The 19,631-nt window shown below is 43.0% G+C and overlaps 1 protein-coding gene across 4 annotated transcripts in view; it reads right to left on the bottom strand.

Moving 5' to 3' along the window:
- Nucleotides 1-19,631, bottom strand: part of FTO (FTO alpha-ketoglutarate dependent dioxygenase) — a 369,186-nt gene that overhangs the window by 180,043 nt on the left and 169,512 nt on the right. For all 4 annotated transcript variants that reach the window (XM_045806806.2, XM_045806805.2, XM_087870428.1 and 1 more), the window contains exon 7: nt 18,357-18,476. In XM_045806806.2, the coding sequence (XP_045662762.2) occupies nt 18,357-18,476 (120 nt within the window). The remainder of the gene's footprint in view (nt 1-18,356; nt 18,477-19,631) is intronic.

Raw genomic sequence — 19,631 nt, 5'->3', positions numbered from 1 at the left:
AATAAAATTTCAATAACTGTTTGTCAAACTGGACTGAAGCCCCACCTGGACTCTGAGCCCGTCTACTAGATGCCAACGGAGTATGAAACGTACTTTGTCAAAAGACTTCATGAACTCTACTAGAAGAGAATGGAGCAATCACGAAACGGCAGTCTGGGCACCATCCAGGCCAGCTGGTCAGAGCAAGAGGGCTCTGGGATTCTTAGAGGAGGAAGCGAAGTTATCTTAACTTCGGCCAATACAGAAAACCAATGGATCCGCTCTCAAGGGCTTGAAGGTTATCACATTTCTCCCTCATGCCCGAGACATGTTTATGAACACAGAAGGCTATAATAAAACTCACATGCGAGACAAAACTCAACTTCAGCAAGTGTTTACATTCTAATCAGGACAACAAATCACTTCTCACCAGGAGATGCCAGCTCAGTCAGCATGAGGGTTCTTGTACATGTGCCAAGGGGACCCTGGGCCACAAAACTTCCTGGTCCCTCCAAGCTAGATAGAGATTCTGGGCATCAACACAAGAAGAGTGAGAAAGAATGGCATCTAAATGACTCTTCTGAGACCACTGTCCAGATTCCGTGGGGCTCCCACATGCCAAAATATACAAGCCCTTGAGAGTTCCTGATTTGTCACGTGACTCCCAGCCCAGACAAGCATGTGGCAGTAACAAGGACGATGGCTCCTGACCTTTCTGATGGGACGGTGGCCAAGGTTCCCAGGGTTGCCTCTATCTAGCAAGGGGAAAAAATATGACCACCCCAGGCATCCTAGCCTTTCTTGAAGTCTACAGTGAATGACATTTCGAAGACACTGCAATTAGGAGAGCAGTGTGAGAGAGGGTGTAACGGGGCTCCACCCAAGATGGCTTATCCTTACCGATTCACTCATTTGCTCACAATCCGTTAAGAGCTGGGCACTGGATGCATCGTAAGGCTTCCATGGGATGGTTGTACATTTTAGACTTGCCTCCCACAAGGAAAATCTGATGAGGGTTGTCTTACCACAGATAACAGTACTCAAATTAATACTGTGGAACTGGCTTGTCCAATGACTGGGAGGAATTCAGACAAAGAAACAGCATGGCTATTCACTTTCTACTTTACAACGTGATCAACCATTCCCCGTTCTTTGTCAAGGGATGGTTAATGAGATTCATAAATTAACTATCTAAAATCACTTCAGCTATTTTAACGTCTCTAGCAACACTGGATCTCCATGAGACAGATAAGTGCTCCCAAGTTTTATCTGCCATAAATACTTATCGCCTCCAGCCAGTGAGCCAAACATGGCTTTCACGAGGGTAATAATAGGGAAATATAGCATAAGGACCTGACCTAGTCAGACAAGGCAAGGGAGGCTTTTCTGAGGAAGTGGCAAGTTGAGGTGAGATCTGAAAAATCAGTAGAAATAATCTATATATCTATATATGCTTTGGTGGGAGAGGACATTTGAAGAAGAGGAAACGTGTGCAAAGTCCTTGAAGAAGGGAGCAACTGTGCTGGATTCAGCGAGAAAATGCCAGTATGGCAAGGAATGTGGACAGTGAAGAGACTGGAGGGGATGTAAGGCAGGAGAGGTGGACCGAAGATAAAATATTGCAGACTTTATCATAACAGCAACTGGAACCTATGAATGGGTTTACACAGGGAGGGGGCACGATTAGATCTGCATTTGAAAACATTGCCCTGGCTGCTGTGTGAAGAATACAGAAACCCAGACGGCAAGCTACTGCAACAGCCCAGGGGTGTGAGGGTGGTGTCTTGGGACTAGACTCATAGCAGCAGACATGAACAGAAGTGGACAGAAGCAGGAGATATTTTAGGGATAAAAGTTCTCAGACTGGATCATGTGAGGTGGGAACAGGGGCGTTTCAAGGACGATTCCTTGACTTCTGGCATGAAGAGATAAGTGGGTGGTGGTTCCACTTCCTGAGACAGAGAACTCTAGAAGGAGACTAGCTTTGAGGGACTGCCAGCCCCACTGTAGGGGCCTTGAATACAGCCTGCATGTCTCCACCTCTACACTACACACACTGTTCCCGCCACAGGAATCTCTTCCCATCCCAGTCTTCACCTGCCAGAATTCTGCCCATTCTATAAGACTCAACTCAAAAGTCCCTGCCAATCAGAAAGCCTTCTGAGATCCCATCCATTCAGATGTCTACCAGCATCTTCCAAACTTTCAGTTATGTTTATATCTTCTATCAACATCATCTTCCACCTTATATATGAACTATAAATGTGGCTATTTCCCTTTTGAGTCCACCACTGAATTCAGGAAACACAGCAGGTACATTGGTGCTGGTTAAAGTAAGACCACTTTCCCGCCGACTTACTAATACGTTCACGTGTTCATCTACACAATCAAGCTAATTTGGTACGAGGTCAGACACCTGTTGAACAGGGGCTCTCAATCCTGAACACACGTCAGACTCACCTGTGAGGCTTGTTAAACATACGGCAACTTGGCAATACCTTGAAATCAACCAGGAGCCACAGCTTAGACCAATTAAATCCGTATCCCTGGAGGTGGAGCCTACATGATATATTTACAAAATGAATCCTGGATGATTCAGACGCGTAGCCAAGATTGAAAGCTACAGCTACTGAAGCAAAATCCCGGCAGACAGTGCTCACGACTTTAAAAAGTTGCATAAGGATCGCTTACGTACATGCTAATGCTGAATGCCTCTAATGCAGCTGAAAAGATAAGGTTTCTGCAGTCGGTAATGGATAATTACCGACCAGCTTTAAACAAGGCAGTCTGCAAAACAGATTAAACCAAGAAGAAGGGATAGTGGGCCATCAACAAATACTGTGTACAGGGCAGCAGCGGCGTAAAACGAGGCACCTCAGAGGAAGCCTGTACCCATAAAGCACTTGTGTCTCCACCTGCCCAGCAAATCCGTGTTGGGTTCTGACCCTGAGCACGAGAATGCAGCAGTCAGACAAGACAAAGTCCCTGTCCGCAAGGTGCTGACACTCTAGTGCAGGAAACAGAGGAACATGATATAAGACATAAATTCGTATTGGGGCGCCTGGGTGGCACAGCGGTTAAGCGTCTGCCTTCGGCTCAGGGTGTGATCCCGGCGTTATGGGATCGAGCCCCACATCAGGCTCCTCCGCTGGGAGCCTGCTTCTTCCTCTCTCACTCCCCCTGCTTGTGTTCCCTCTCTCGCTGGCTGTCTCGATCTCTGTCGAATAAATAAATAAAATCTTAAAAAAAAAAAAAGACATAAATTCGTATTAGTAAGTGCTCTGAGGAAAAATAAAGCAGGGTAAAACGATACAGGAAGAGCCACTCTGAGATGACTTTTGAACAGAGGCCTGAATGGGAAGCCCAGGTTATGCGTAAGCGTAACGTAAGCTGAGATGGGGGTCTCAGAGAGCTACAGGAATGCATCAGGTGAGAGGTAGGAGACAGGGAACTGGCAGATGGCAGGAGGAATGAACAGAGGAGAGATTCAAATCAGTAATTCTAAAAATACGCCAGGCAATGCATAAAATGCTGCGTGTATCACTTCGGGCAAATCTCACAATGATCCCCTAAGGGAGGCACTTTCATTAATCCCATTTTACAGATGGGGATACCTGAGATTCCCAGAGTGACTGCCCAGTAGCACACACAGCGAAGTGATGGAGCCAGGGCTTGAACCCTAGTCTGACTCACTTGACAGCTCAAGCTCTTAACCCAAAAATACCTAAGCTTGTGGACGTCAAAGGTGATGGGGGCTCAAACTGAAATGACTTGGTGACACAGCCAGTGACAGAAGCTGACTTCACAACACAGCAAGAGGTGAGACCCAGTGGGGGCCCAGAGCAGTGGAGGGGCCCCCACCCAGCTCCTGAGACTCATGGATTACCAACAGGCTTTACTGAGGGGGTCGAAGGAAAGTTCTCCACCCCTCCTGAGACCACTCTTCATCCTCTCCTTTACCTGAAAATAGAATTCTCACCACTCCCCAAATAATCTCAGTCCTCTCCAAAGACTTCTGGAAATAAACTCTCATCTAGGAACTATAGGTGCAGGCTAAGGACTTCAACCCACCTTTCTGGAGCCAAGCAGAAAAAGGCCCTGAACAATCAATGAGCACTGTTGAAATGACCTGCTGAAGACAGGTGGAGGGAGAATGAAAGCGAGCCAGACAGGCCAAGGAGGCTCAGCATCTCACAACTCAACACCAGAAACTCAGTCCTGAATAGAATCCAACGAGACCCTAACTTTAAACAGTAAATCAGGCAATGTGCCATGTTTCCATGTAAGTAAGGAGTCCTTCTTTCACGTTCCATTGACACAAACAGCTATAGCACAGAGCCTGAAGTCTCGGCAGGGTAAAGGGGCACGTACTTCCTGTCTGGAATGCAGTTCCACCACGTGATAACGTCACTGGATGTCAGGGCAGCGGCTCTGATCACCTGGCCTGATTCAGCTGACTTGGCACACAACTCCCTGGTGAAAGAGCACAACTTCCCCACAATTACCTGCCAAGGAAATCTGAGCACTCCTTGCTAGTGAACCTCTACTTCTATCAGAAGTCTTTGGCTGCAAGTAACAGAATGGAGCTTTCGCTTAGATTCTGGTGATGAAGAGAGCACTCTGGAGCCGGACCGCCTCTGCTAACTGCAAACCCCAGCTCTGCTACTCACTGCTTCTCTGACCTGGGCAAAGTCACTTAATCTCTCTGAGCTTCAGTCTCCTCATCTGCAAAGCAGGAAGGAGGGAAACGCAAATGAAAACTACAAGACACCAGTCTTCACCAGTCACAGCTGCAAAAAGTCTGTCAATAGACTGCACCAGTGAGGATGTAGGGAAAACAAACCCTATGTCACATAAACTCTACATATATGTATACATACACACATATACACAAACACGCACATGCATGCACACACAAACTCGGCTCCAAACTATGGAAGGCAAATTGTCCCTCTTCAAACTAAAAATACACATATCCTTTGATCCAGCAATTCTGCTCTTAGATACTACTGTAGATGGTATACGTGAAAATCTTACGGATTACGATATTCATTTCAACATTATTTGGGAAAGCAGAAGACAGAAGACAGGAGGGACCTGGTTAAAGAAATTATGAAACCTCACAATGAAAAACCAGGCAGTCGTTTGAAAGAATGTACAAATATGGAAAGATCTGTGAGAACGTTATTCATTTGAGAAAACAACACGTAAAAGTTTGTAAGAATATAGAATGTCTCTGGAAAGGTACAGAAAACATCATGAAGGGTGCTGGGCTCCACGGAAGGGAAAAGGGTGGCTGGGGGAATGAGTGGGGAGAAAGACTTTGCACTATTCATATGCTTTTTGTACTTGTTGAATTCTGCACCATGTGCAGGCGTCAGCAAACAGTCTTGAAAGAGCTCACCACACGCTCATGAGGTAGCCAGACAAAGGCGATACACTTCTACCTGGAGCCACTGAAGAAAGTGGGTCCGTGGTGCAACATCCAGATGTGGTCAGAGAAGGAAAAACAGATGCTGGCCAGGCAAAAACAGTAGGTCCACCTCGATACAAAGGAGCCGAAGTTTGATCTGCCAGGCCCAACCACAAGGCAAAGAGAAGGGTCCAGAGCACATTCATGTCATTGTATTTTGCTACCTGCATCCAGCTGAAAGTTGGTAGACGCACTAGGGAAGAGAAGGCATGGCCACTTGGGAGGCTCAGGAATGGTGGCAAATGCTCAACTGGGAACTGGGAAATCTGGGCTCTAGGTCCACTAGCATTTGGCTCTGTTGCCCCCAGATGGGCCTCTGTACCTTCTGAGCCCTTCCTTTTCCAAAAGGAAGAGAATGGGATGCTCGTCTCTTGGCTCCCTTCTCATTCTGACACTGCAAGATTCCACGCCAGCTGGGCCTCAGCTTGTCCAGGCCTCGCAGGGTGAGCACCCCAGTAGAGTTGGTACATAAAGAGCATGGGGGAAAGGTTCCAGGCCTTGAAAGAAATGAAGTAATGACAAATCTGACTGCCTCACTGCTACCACTTTCTCTTGGCATTGTGAGGAATGAAGAGATACCAAGAGATATCAAGGAGATAGCATTTGAAAAAGCACGAAGCCCATTCGGTTCTCTAGGGAAGCGTCACTTGGGTGTGACTCTCAGAAGGCTCTTTAGTAAAATGAAACAGTAGCCCCATAATATCGTTTCTTCATCTCACCAATATGTAAGGAGAGATGGTGGCCTCTAAGTTCACTTCAGACCTCGGATTCCTGAGCAGAATCAAAGCTGAGACAATCCTGCAGAAGCCCCCGTCTGATGAACAAAGTCACAGAGTGATTAGTCACTTGAGAATTAACGCCTTGTGCCTTAAAAAGTAATAAAACCCGTCACTGGGAAATAGCAACATCACACAGAGGAAAAGAAGGCGAGTCTAGCAGAACTCTGTACATCGAGGTGGGAGAGCCTGGAGGGAAGCGCCACCATTTCCACTGCGAACACTGACCCCGTCTTTCAAGTGGTGTGACTGACAAGCCAAAACGCGACGGCAAACACAGGGCGGCATGGGGTGTCCAAGCACGAACGTGGCGCCATCAGCCAAAGACTGGGGAGGTATGCGTGGGAAAGAAACCACTCGATTTCAGCAGTGGAAATGATAGATTGCCACACCCACTATCCCGAACCAAGTCAAACAACTTGTGAATGACACTTCGGCTGTATTTCAAAATACTTTTATGCAAGTACTTAAGTCCTCAAAACTGTCACCTCTCCAGGAGGCAGTGGAGCTGTCCCTTCCTCTGGACCTCAATTCCCATATGCAAAAAATAAATGAATAAATAACATGAGAGACACCTAAACAAGGAAGAGAATCAGAAATGGTTCACACATGGAAAGACCTGCCTCGGACCGAAATCCAAAATTATTAGGCTGATATTCAATTTGTGAGGGGAAAATAAAAAAAGACCTTGGTAGGACAATAAATCAACTCATTTGTAATTCTCCTTCTGAAAATGGACAGTGTTGCTTATTTGCCGTATTTAGGATGCAGATAGGTCTTGAAACTTTAGGGCAAATGATAGAATTTTGACTTGTTTCCCCTATGCTGATAAAAGGTAGTAAGACAGATTTTATTTTCTTTATAGTTGCACACGGTTAGCACTTGGCTTTCCAAGACTATGAGAGGAGGGCAGTCATCAAGGGGTGAAAGCACTGTACCCTGCAGTGAAATGCATTAGAAAAGGGTCCTTGCTAATCTTCCTCATCTTATCTCTCACTACTGGACTCACGCAAACCACACTCCATCCAGTCTAATCAAGTCTGTGAGCAGATTCTGTTTTCCCACTAGGATGTCTCTGCTTCTAGAATCTCTGAATATCCTCCACCCATCTCCATCTATCAAAATCCCTCGTATTCCCAAAGGCCTACGTCAGAATCCACTCTCCCCTTTGATTTCTCTTCCTCTGAATTACTTACTGCCTCGCGCCTTATCAACCTGGGAGACAGAAGTCCTGGCTTTTTGTAGAACTTCATACTTATCTGCACCAAGTGGAGCAGATGAATGAGGAAATGACTAGAATAAAAAATGAATATTTCTATTCTGATGCCACTCTATTAAAATAGGTTGCAAATATCATTGTGGTCCCAATAATTTTAAAGTACTTTTCCATACAAAGATCTCAGTGTGGAATAACAAAAACAAAAATGCAAAAGGGGTGGATGTGAATGTTTTGAAGACAGAAACTAAGTGTCTTAGCACAATAGCCTTTTTTATGAGACTATTCTACTCAATTTCCAGGCTTTGCAGACCACTCCATAAGGAGGTCAGTTTCTTTCAGAGTTCTTATTGCTGCTCCCCGCCCCCCGCCCCAAAATAGAATCAAGGCTATTCTAACCTAGACAGAAAACAACACTGCCTAACTAACTAAACTAATTAAGCCAGATTATTTTTCCCATCAAAGGGGAAACACACACACACACACACACACACACACACAACATTTTAAAGACAGATCCCGAGAACGCCAGAAGGCCACCTTGTGTTCCTTATGCCTGGCTAGGAGGACACCATATATATTCACTCTGTCTCAGGACAAAAGAGAGATGGAACACTCCAGAACAGCCAGTCAGAAGACCTTGGGGTCAGCAGTGCACACTACTGATTTCTCTCCTTCTTCCTTAACAAATGTAGGGGAAAGGAGTGGGGAATCTTCAGCTTCCAGAGGCATGCACACCAAAACCCTTTGTAAGGCCTCGATCCCCTCACTTCACCCAAGGAGCCGGGGCTGCCTCGTGGACTCTGCAACAGCAGTTCTGCTGCTTGTAAAATTACAACCAAACTTTTCCCTTTGTTCTAGCAAAAGACTTCCTGTGAGAAAGCAGTAATCCTTTAAAGCTTTCCAGCCCAGAGGTCTCTCCTGGTTTGTATTCCCCCAGCCCCAGCCCCCAGAGGAAAGGCTCAATCACATCACAAGGCATTCCTTGGTTCCAAGCTGTACTGGGCTCAAGGACTCCTGGTGAGGAAAGAAACTGGTCATCTGAACATCCTTTCCTGGGATCTGTCTGAAGTGTAGACAAGCAGCCAAGATGAATATTAATATGCCTTCCATCATCAAAAGCTATTGCATACCCAAAGGATGATAAATATTTTAATCAGTTTTCAGCTTGTCTAGCGGAAGTCAGTTTACTCCTCAGAGATTTCCCTAGTTCTGTGCCCAAAACCTGTCCAGTATACACTGCTTTCCCTATATAACTTTTGGAAATTAGTAATAAAAAGTCCAAGCTTTGTTGGGGAACTCATTTAATTTTTTGACAATTTTACTCTATTAAGTTTTCCAAGAACAGGAAAATCTAAAATTAAATAAAAAACACGACGATTCTAAGTTTTAGCAGCACTGCTAATAAGCTACTTATGTTTCACATTTAAAAGAAATTTTTTTTCATATTTGCATAAGTTGTTTGCCAGTGACTGCTCAATCTTCTCAGTGTAAATGCCAAAGGCATGAAACAGGACCTTCTCAGGTATCCTCTGTGCTCTAGGTATTATTATTTTTTAAATGTTAAAGGTGTTTGGGGGTATTGTTGGGAGGGTTACGTTTGTTTAAAAATAAAACTAACCCCATAATATTCCTGTTAAGCAGGACCTGACATTTTAGAGAAATGTACAGAGTTAAAAAGAATTTACTAAAGGCCACGCTGTTTAATGTGAGTAGGAGGAAATGGCTGGGTGGGAACGCTGACCTCACATCAATTCGGTTCTTCAACAAGTGTCGGGGTACCTACAATGTACCAGACACTATTCCAGGAGCTGGGGAAATTACAGTGAATGAGACAAAGTCCAGCTCTCAGAGGGATTATTATACTAGGTAGAGGCAGACAATACACAAGTACCATGGCGGATGGTGGAGAGCAATAGGAAGTAGAACAGGGCAAGGCACTCTCTATCATAAGGAACTCTCTCCAAGGAGTGACATGAGCAGAGAGACCTGCATGAAGTGAGGGAGTGAGTCATGCAGAGTAACAGAAGGAAGAATATTCTAGATGGAGGCGACAGCAAATGCAAAGGCCGTGAAATGGAAGGAAGAAGCCGGCCATGTTCTAAAGACAGTAGGAGGGCAAGTGGGGGACTGCGAGGGAGGAGAAATCATGTTCTGGGGGGTCGGAGTGGGGGTGGACAGACCTTGTAGTGCTCTAGGCTCGTTGCAAGGAAGTGGGATGTCTGCACGTGATGGTAATTTTGGGTTGGGGAGTGAAATACCAGACTTATATTTTAAAGGAACACTCTCTAGGGACACCTGGGTGGCTCAGTCAGTTAAGCGTCTGCCTTTGGCTCAGGTCATGATCCCAGGGTCCTGGGATCAAGTCCCACATTAGGCTCCCTGCTCAGCGGGAGTCTGCTTCTCCTTCTGCCTGTGCTCGCTCTCTCTCTCTGACAAATAAATAAATAAAATCTTTTTAAAAAATAAAGGAACACTCTCACAGGGGTGGATGTCGGGTGGGAGAAGCAAGGAGGCTATTTTGACAAATGATGGTGGCTCTTTACCAAAGTGGTAGCACAGGGGGTGGTGAAGGGTGGCCAGATGATGAATATTTTGAAAACAGAGTTAATAGGATTCACTGATAAATCAAGAGATAAATCAAGAGAACTCCAAGGTTATAGGCTGAGTAACTGGACAATACAAATTACTGAATTGTGTGATCCTGTGAGAAAGACATGGAGATTATGGGAATCAAGAGTTTGGTTTGAGGTATGTTAAATTTGAGATATTACTAAATAGCTAAACACGGCCCACCGTGCCCAACCACTATTCAGGTCTCCAAGACATCAGACCCCAGTACCCAGATAATATTAACAGATAATATTAATTTATAATAGGCATGGAATATCCCACCATTTCCATCCGTTAAAAAATTCACTATTAACTGCATGAAAAGTTTTTGACATTAAATAAAATACAAGACCTCTTGATCCCCCAACATCTGTTAAAGAGCTGATGCATTATTCTGGGTATTACATAATTGCTCATTTAAATTAATAATACTTAAGTAAAGGGATATATATTATCAAGCTACCACCTGTTCCAAGTCTTTGTAACCAAAGCAGACATGACTGGAACAGTAGAAATTAATTTTGAGTATTGCCATAGTAATCCAGATTTTTATTTGAAGGCTAATTTTGTCAATCAATCAGAAACAAGTTGGAGGTTATCTGAGATTTTTATACACATCAAGGAAAAATTTACAAATGAGATCGTCACAGGTGGTTCCAGATGGGCTGAGGTCATGTAGAGGAAATACAAAAAAAGTCAATTATAATTTATGTGTTAGGGGAAAAGATGGTGTTAAAAACATCATCTATAAATGATCACAGAGATACTTTCAGGAATACTGAAAAAGCAACATATCAAGTTTCCCTTAGTTTAAAAAAAGGTCATTCTTTTGCAGATGTCAATGAAAAGAGAGCAGGATCATGGTTATGTTACCCTTAATGCACGGAAGAGCCGACTTAATGTGTTCCCAGAGCTCTCTGGTAAGTCAGATTTTGGCACTGGGAGCACATTTCTCCATAGAGACACTTTTGAAAAATATGGAAAGATTCTCAGCCCAGCTTCCCAAAGTATTCAGCCCACAGTGGGGTAGAAACATTACCAGAGTAGCACTGGGCTCCAATTCATTGAGTCCCTCTAGCTCCAGGAATGACCCCGGTTCTGGAGGAAGGGAAATGAGAAGAGGGGAGGGACGCTGTCACTAAGGGGCACCAGGTCAAATGGCCTCTAAGTAAGGGTCCTAAACTGAGGACTGTCTATACTTGCTTTTAAAATCACTAGTGGCGGGGCACCTGGGTGGCTCAGTCAGTTAAGCATCTGCCTTCAGCTCAGGTCATGTTCTTAGGATCCTGGGATCAAGCCCCACATCGGGCTCCGCGCTCAGCAGGGAGTCTGTTTCTCCCTCTGCCCCTCCCCCTGCTCCTGCTCTCTATCTCAAATAAATAAATAAGATCCTTTAAAAAAAAATAAAATCACTCGTGGTGATGCCTTGCATGTGTACAGTATATTATATCTCACGTAGTTTTTCATTTGATCATCGTAACAATTTTCTTCAGAAAGTAACAGTTTTAGGGACCATTCATTAACCAACTTGGGGAAAAAAAGATCCTCTAATCTTGATACCGTTCCCAACAACTGGCTCACATCCTTTGGAAATCCTGCTTTCCTTTCAAAACTGTAGGCCTGCTGATTTTTTTTTTAACATAACTTGAGTCTTCTGGACAGAGACTCTCCTAGAATATCTCAAAGGTCTTTCTAATAAGATAAATGACAGACTAGAGCTGAATTTAATGCCCCACTCCCCACCTCGGCCACCCTCCAAAAGAACTAGAGGAAATAAGGTATCCAATTGTTTTAGGTTAAAACTTTGCCAGGAAAAAATGGAAATTACTGACACCCCGATCTGGCACCCAGGGTTCTGATTCACATCTGAAATGCTATGATGGTCGGCTAGCCAAAGGAATCCAAAAGAAATGCCGCAGCCAAGGCTACCAGAGCACCCCCGGGGGAAAGAAGCAGGATCTCCACACCTCTGCATCAATCTGAAATCTGCTGTGCTTAAAATTATTTAAAACAACCACATTTGTCTATTGGACAAGAAAATAGAACATGTGTGAATCATGCACGTGTGCGTGTGTGTACGTGTGTGTGTACGTGTGTGTGTGTATTTAACAAAGGCTAGCGAAATGTAGCCCAAGCCTATGGAACCAAGGCTAAAAGAGAACGGTGGCTGTTTATTTCAGGTTTTCTCCGCGCGTGCTAACGAGAGTTGAGAGAGATGGCAAGGCTCGTCCTTGGAGTTTCCCAGCTCCCGTCCCTCTGCCTCACTGTTTTAGGCTTCGTTAGCCTTGTTCCTCTTGTGTGCAGAGTAGAGGCACCTGAACGATCCTCTTAACATTCCTGGGATGTAACAGGCACATCCTAGTACTTGGTACCAATAAAGCTCAAGTCTCATACAGCTCATGTAAGGGTTAAAAACAGAAAGTCCTACCCACTGGTTTGCTCTGATGTTCCTGGAGATATTGTCGCTGGATGTATCCTCAGTAGAATTCTATTCAACACCTCTGTCTTTAAGTACAAAGCTGTAGGCTGTAGCAGCTTTAAGAAACATAAGTATCCCTTTTTTCTGCTGCACAGTATCTGTGTGTGAAATTCTCTAAAGGGGTTTAAGTATTTACCCTGAACACTATCAGACGGTTTCTAAAATTTTTCTTATCCAGTTGCAAAAACACTTCAAAGAGAATCATAAACATAGTCCTTTGTGCTTTCGATGCACATTCTGTTTCTCAAGCTTAAGCCTGAATTCTCTTGGAATTGTAAATTTTTTCCCCCAAAAAGACAGGATACACAATGCTTTTTTTTTTTTTTAATTCATTACTAAGTCTGCAGCGACTAAGGGAAAAACTGGAAAACTCTGAGAGAAATCCAGAAGGCAATCAAAGAAGGAATCAAAACCTGTTAGAAATTCATTGCTAAATTACACGTACAATTTCCCCTCAGATATTTTACTCTTAATAGAACAATGCAGCTGGGCTGTGGGGAACAGCGGTGGGGGGCTGGGGAGGGAGGAGGGTGAAAAGCACCGACCTTCGGTGAACACGTTTAAGATAATAAAAACCGTGAGCCAAGGATTTTTAGCCACGTAGCTGAAAAGTGACTTTTTTTTCCTTCCCCCCCCCAATTTCCAAAGCTAAATATAGAGGTCCCCAAACTCAGTGTCTGTGTACATAATTTGAATTACTGGGTGCTTGTGACTGTTTACCTGCCTCCAATCTGTGCTTATCCTGAGCCACTCAGCACTGTACCAGTCAAAAAAGGGAGAAGGGAACTTAAATTTTAATTTAAAACCACCAGACATCTCACACCAAATCCTAAATTACTGTAAGATATTCTGCTCCTGTATCAGCGATGCTAATTCCGAAAAATGGAAGAGAGGATTATGTTTGCAAATGTAATTCAGTATACACAATAATACTAAAGGGGAGATATTTATACACACACATATGTTTACACACACGTATATAAGTTGGTGACTTCACTATTAACATGGGCAGAAAATTAATATTTCTATCCCTTTTTTCCTCATACCCCCCCCCAATCTTTAATCCTAGAAGAAAGTTTAAAATGAACTTGGCTAATTGAACTGTAACAGAATAGCCAATACTGGAATACTCAGTATATATTTCACGGGATGAAAAAGCAGCCTTGTTCCTCTATTCAGTTACAAAGAATTTAATCTAAAGCACTGTGATGATAGCTTCATTAATCTCTCCAAAACCAAACAAACTGCACCTCAGCTCAATCACTGCCTACGACTGCGTAACCCATACTAGGAAAGGCTCCACCAGACAGCAGTGGACAGGCTCCTGGCATGAGCGCTCCCAGATGATTTTCACAGGCCAAAATGACAAGGAAAAACGCATGACTCATCTCGAAATTAACCTATTATAACTAACTTGTAAAGGACAACCTTTACATTCGTAAGTACATTTCTCTCTTAAAACTTTTAACAACAAGAAACTGGTAACAGAATTAAATAAAACACCTACTCGTTTTCCACATCTCTCTGCTCTCCTCTGCCAAATTTTAACATAAATGGGTAGAAGTTAACGCAGCCTATAGCTTACCTAACATAATTATATGTTGTGTTTTACACTGTTTCAAAACGGATACATTAAAATGATCCAGTCTTGGCTCCTTCCCACTAAAGTCAATAAAGGTTATGAAGGCCAACTGCCATATGAACGCACTGCTATCCCAGCACGAAGAACTGTCAAGACGGGAAATGCAATTCAAAACATTCAAAGTGATCAGGATTCTACTCTTCTCTTCTAAGAGAAAGAAGCAATAAAAATTTTAAAAAATTAAAAAAAAAAAAAAAGCATGAAGAAATTTCTCTCCAGTATATCAATCATCAGTACTTCTGAAAACGTTTACTCTGGAAATTATTCTAGAATATTTCCACTGGATTATACTAAATTGACCTTTTGTTTTTTAAGGTCAAAGGGAAATGAATAAATGTCATCAATTTAGAGGACATCACACCTAGTATTCTTTTCCGTATCACTGTGAATTTGATGGTGTTAAAACATTTTTATAGGTAAAATAAATGTCAGTTTTGCAAAGTGCGATACCAGACCCTGAGAGACAAATGGCCTATCCATTGAATCTCTGGCTACAGCAAGACTTCCTCACCTCACAGGAGACTTCGGCTTTTCATATTTCTCTTTACCCAGAAAGCAAAGCTTGTACAGTTTCTTTCAAATGGTAACTCTCTCTTATCCTGAAGAGTCGCCTCATAATACACTAATCTTGGTTGTGAGGTGGTGGGTTGCTTCAAGAAAATAAAATAAAATACAAATATCTGAATAGCGTTCCAGGGTTATACTACCATCCTGAACAGGGAGCAAAGATGAGAGGAAAAGGCAAGGCTAAATTCTTGAGTTATACGAAAGGGTTGTGCTGCTTTGGGCTTAATGGCTCATAAATTCATGAGGTCATATTCAGGGAAAATGTGATATTTTATCAGAATGTCATTCAAATATAAGGTTTAACATTTACATCACAAGAGCAAGCACAGAGTAAAACCATCCTGGGGGGAGGGGGAGAAGTGGCGAGAATAAACAGTGTGATAAAAATAGTACTTGCTGGAACAGAGAATGGAAGTAGAGGCTGGGGGAGTTTCAACGGACTAAACTTTCTGAAATATGTGACAGGTTATGACATGTGAAGCAATTACCATTAAGGGAAGAAACGTGATTTCAAAGCTCATTTTCCATTCTTCTGTATCCAACCTAAGACGACACCTTCCAACCACGAAGTGGGGAAAAAAAAAAAAAAAAACCATGGAGAAGACAGAGAGAAATCACAACACCAGTGTCTTCCCTGGTACAAGGGCCGTAAGAGGTTGCTTTACTCATAAGCAAAAGGTGAAAAGTAATGTACATACTGCCTGAGGTTTTTTGTTTTGTTTTGTTTTCACCAAAAGAGAAAGAAGAGATCGATGCTATGCTGCACAACAGACAAAATACGTTAATTAGAGAAGTCTTTCCACAACACGCACATGATTTTACAATTTAAAAAAAAAAAAGCACAGAGATAAAGAAGAATCATTTGTCTAAAAGGATAGTAATTTTGAGTAATATATTCCCTGGAAGCAAAGCGAGTACATTCAGAAATGCTGTTCAGATTAGTCTAATTCTATAGAATCCAAATGTGCACCAAACACTGCACTTTTTATGTTAAATTGCTGTTGAATTTGTTAACCCACAACTGATTTCCTGTGTTATGGAATCTTGGAGATTACAGCTAACTTGAAGCAACAGGGATAATTCTTGACAGTTAATGGTACATTTGTATGCATTTTCCTGAAAGGCCAGCATCTTGAGGCCTCCAACTGGCGGCTCAACATTGCCCCCTACTGCTTGCAACTGCAAACATGTGAGGTGGGCTGGTACAAAGCAGGAACTGGAGGCGGCCAGTGCCAGCTCCACCCCCAGTAAGCACATACCAGATGGCACTGCGCTAACATTAGGAGCCACAGAACCATAGCCTTCCCCAGTGATTAGTATCTCCTGTCTCTTCCAATAGCAAAAATAAATTATTATGAATTTGTTAAAAAGTCATTTAAAAAGGCTTGAAGCCGTGCTTAAATTTAATTTAGAAGTATCATCCCTTTTATCTTGGCCCAAGCCTTCACTCTGCTGATAATGATCAGCCTGAGGCTGGCTGAGCAGAGACACCGGGGCCATTGACTTCACTCAGAACACCCAGTAATGTCACACCAACTGCAAGGAAACTCGCTCTGGAGCGTTCCCAAGGTTGCTCTTCTTGGTATTTTTTACACAAGAGTCATAAAGTAAACAGAAGATATTCCATCTAATCGATGGGCCATGGCCCAATTTAAAAAAAAATTATAGCTAAAGCTTTTAAATGAATTCATAAGGAATACAATCAGTAAACCCACAACACCGAAGACTACTCTTTAGAAGAAGGAAAAAAACAAAATCTTGAACAAAAAAAAATGCAAAGAATTTTTTTTTTTTTTTTACAAAATCAATGAGTTCCTTTCTTATTCATTTGCTGATTCAAATTTTCTAATCTGTGGAGTTGTCCAATTACAATCCCAAAGTCAACCTGATGTCTTAGAGTCCAAGTCTGGCAAAGAAAGAGGTTCTTCTAACTCATATGTAAATGGACAAAACCAGAATAACACAGTAAAAAATTCCCTGAAACTGAAACTGCCTTTATATACACATCCCATAAAACGGAGCACACTCCACACAGGCTAATTCTAGGAACAGAACCAACTAAGGAGATTAAGGCATGGACTTTTCATTACCTCCAACTCAGTTTTACAATGCTCAGTTTTATACTGAGACTCAGGTCTTTGGAGGAATCCATTTTTGTGATACTATTAGTACAATAAAAGGAGGATTATAACATTCCTTCCTCAGACATATATCCATGAAAAGGCATGATTTAAAGATCTGAGGAGATGTCTGGAAAGCAAGGACTTCCGGATTCTGACCTAGACTTCCAAACTAAGACCCCTTCAGGGTTGTGACTTGATAGTGTCATTATTATAAAACAGCGGTGAGCACCAGCTATGCATTTTTGCAGACCAGTTCGCCGTTTCCAGCACATTTCCCAGTCTGTGCAGTGGTACTGCCTCTAGAGTTTGGCAGGCTTTTATCACTTTTCCACTACGTTCTAAAGGCAATGGTTTCCAAGCAGAACAGCGACGTAGTGAAGGGCATGACCCTACGGCCAGCCTTCCTGAGTTCAAATCCCATTTCCCCACTTTAGGGCCTGTACGATCTTGAGGAAGTTATGTAAACCTTTTGTGGTTCAGTGTCCTGGTTTATGAAATAGAGAACCATCATACCTACTTTATGAGGTTGTCATAAAAGTTAAATAAGTTATATATAAAACATTCAGAATAGTGCCTGGTACTTCATAAGCATCACATAAGAGTGCTATTATTACTATTGTTTAAATTAAGACTTAATTCAAAACTTGCAAGTGGCCTCAACTCGCCTTCCAGCTACATTTCCGACTCTGTCCCCCGACTCCTTGCTCCGGCCGGGCTGTCCTTCCCCACTTGCAATCTTGTTAGTGCACTTCCTGGAGCCTGATGTTCCTCTCCAAGTGCCCTATCTGGCCCTACTCCTCCCCATCCTAAGTCCCTAAAAAGCCACATCTGCTGTTTCACGACAGTCCGGGTCCAGTGCTCTGAATTTAATACTCCCTCCTCTGGACTGTGATTTTTTTTTTTTTTAATCTCTATTACAGGCTTTCATTTTAGCTAATGTAACACCTGGCTACATTCATGTTTCTCTCCTTATTAAACTGAATGTAGCGCTTAAGAGCACAAGTCATAGAGCCAGACTGCCTGGGTCTCGATCGTGCTCAGCCACTTGCTCTGTGACCTTGGGCGAGGCACTTAATTTCTCAATGTCTCAGTTTTCACATCTATAAATTAAGACTCATAAGAGTTTCTACACTTCGTAGGGCTGTTGTATGAATTTTAGCAGTTAATAAGGGGAAAAGCCTTAGAAAGGTGCCTGGTGAGTCTGAAAATGCAAATGAATTTTACATCTTACTGCTGCACTGTTGTTCCCACCGCGTCACTTCCTAGCACGTGTCCAGCATGGTGCCTTGTACGTTGGAAATACTCGATAAAATACTCACGGAACTCCACTGAGCTCGTATGGACAAAATGCGGGCTGTTCCTTACCACGAGTTACCTGACTCACTAGTTCAGGATAATGATGACGGACTTGCCGATGCAAACTCGGCAGCACAGTAGTTACACAGCAGAGCCCCCCAGAAACTACAGCCCCGGACCTCATGTACTTACCATGCCTTCCATCTTCTTCCACAGGTCTTCCAGTTGGGTTATGGGTTGACACCACCAATCAGTGCATTTTCTGTATCGATTGCCTTGAAACCAATACTGTCTCAGCCACTCGAACTCGACCTGGGGACCATAAGGAGAAGGCAGTTGTTTTAATGCCCTTGGGGGACAATCAAAGACAATAATGTCGTCACTCGATTCCCCTCCAGTCATTTCGTTGCCACAGGGTGAGAAAAGGTGAGAAAAGCTCAGCCTAACCAGTTTCCAATATAACCTGGAGTCTCCAGAGCATTTGTGCAAAGCCAAGAAAAGAGCAGCCTTAAAACTGAGGTCCTCTTAGCGAGACAACCCAGCTTGGGCTGGGGAGGGGTTTTCCATCACCTTTATTAGTCAGACGTGAGGAAACTGTATGTCCATCAACAAATCCTGAAAAAAAATTAATTAGTAAAAATAAATTTTACCAAAAAAAGCAAAACAAAACACAAATACTGAGATCCTAAAGTATACAGCAGCCTGCACTATGTGTGATCGAGAAGATATAATCAGAAGCGGTTTTTATTAAACGTCCTTATTAAAGACCAGTATTTAGAGCAAAACATAGACACGTATTAAGAGATAGCAATTTCAAGTTTCTTAGATTTAAAAATCAATGACGAATTTACCATGGGCCAAGAGGAGCTGGTGAGAATCCTTGTCCTTATAACGAAATAATACAAAGTTAATTGTTGGGGGTGTGTATTAAAGCTACAGCCATTAAAATTGTTACCTTTCAACTCAGGGCACATGACAATAGGTAGAATAGCAAAGACATTAATAGTTGCTTCTCCTTCCTATGAACCTACTATGGTTATTACTATGGTTATTATTTGCCAACTTAGCATTCCTCCTTCTATTCTAGCAAAACCCCACTATGTGGCTGGTAACTGACCCCTTCCCCAGACCCAGTCCATGTGGTCTGGGGAGAGCTGCAGCCCCAATACTTGGGGTGGAGTGTGCCACCCAAGTGTTAGCCAATCAGCCCACCACATTTCTCTAGTCCCAGAATCGGGTATGGGGGCAATCACCATACATTCAATCACAGTAAGTCTGAGCACTGAGAAGACTGAGGAAGAGTATTCCACAACCATTTCCCCACCAAATGGGGAAAATGGAGAAAACAAAGTAGGAAGCAACTGCAAGATAAAAAAGATAAAAACCGGGTGTTGGTGATAGCATGTGGCTCTTGACCAAGCTGTTCCTGAAGCCTTTTCTACTTAAGCCAATTCAGGCTGGGTTTTC

The sequence above is a fragment of the Ursus americanus genome, chromosome 21 (genome assembly GCF_024610735.1).
Source record: "Ursus americanus isolate L20-20 chromosome 21, mUrsAme1.1.p, whole genome shotgun sequence".
Classification (NCBI taxonomy): Eukaryota; Metazoa; Chordata; class Mammalia; order Carnivora; family Ursidae; genus Ursus; species Ursus americanus.
This window is presented reverse-complemented; position numbering and strand designations above follow the sequence as displayed.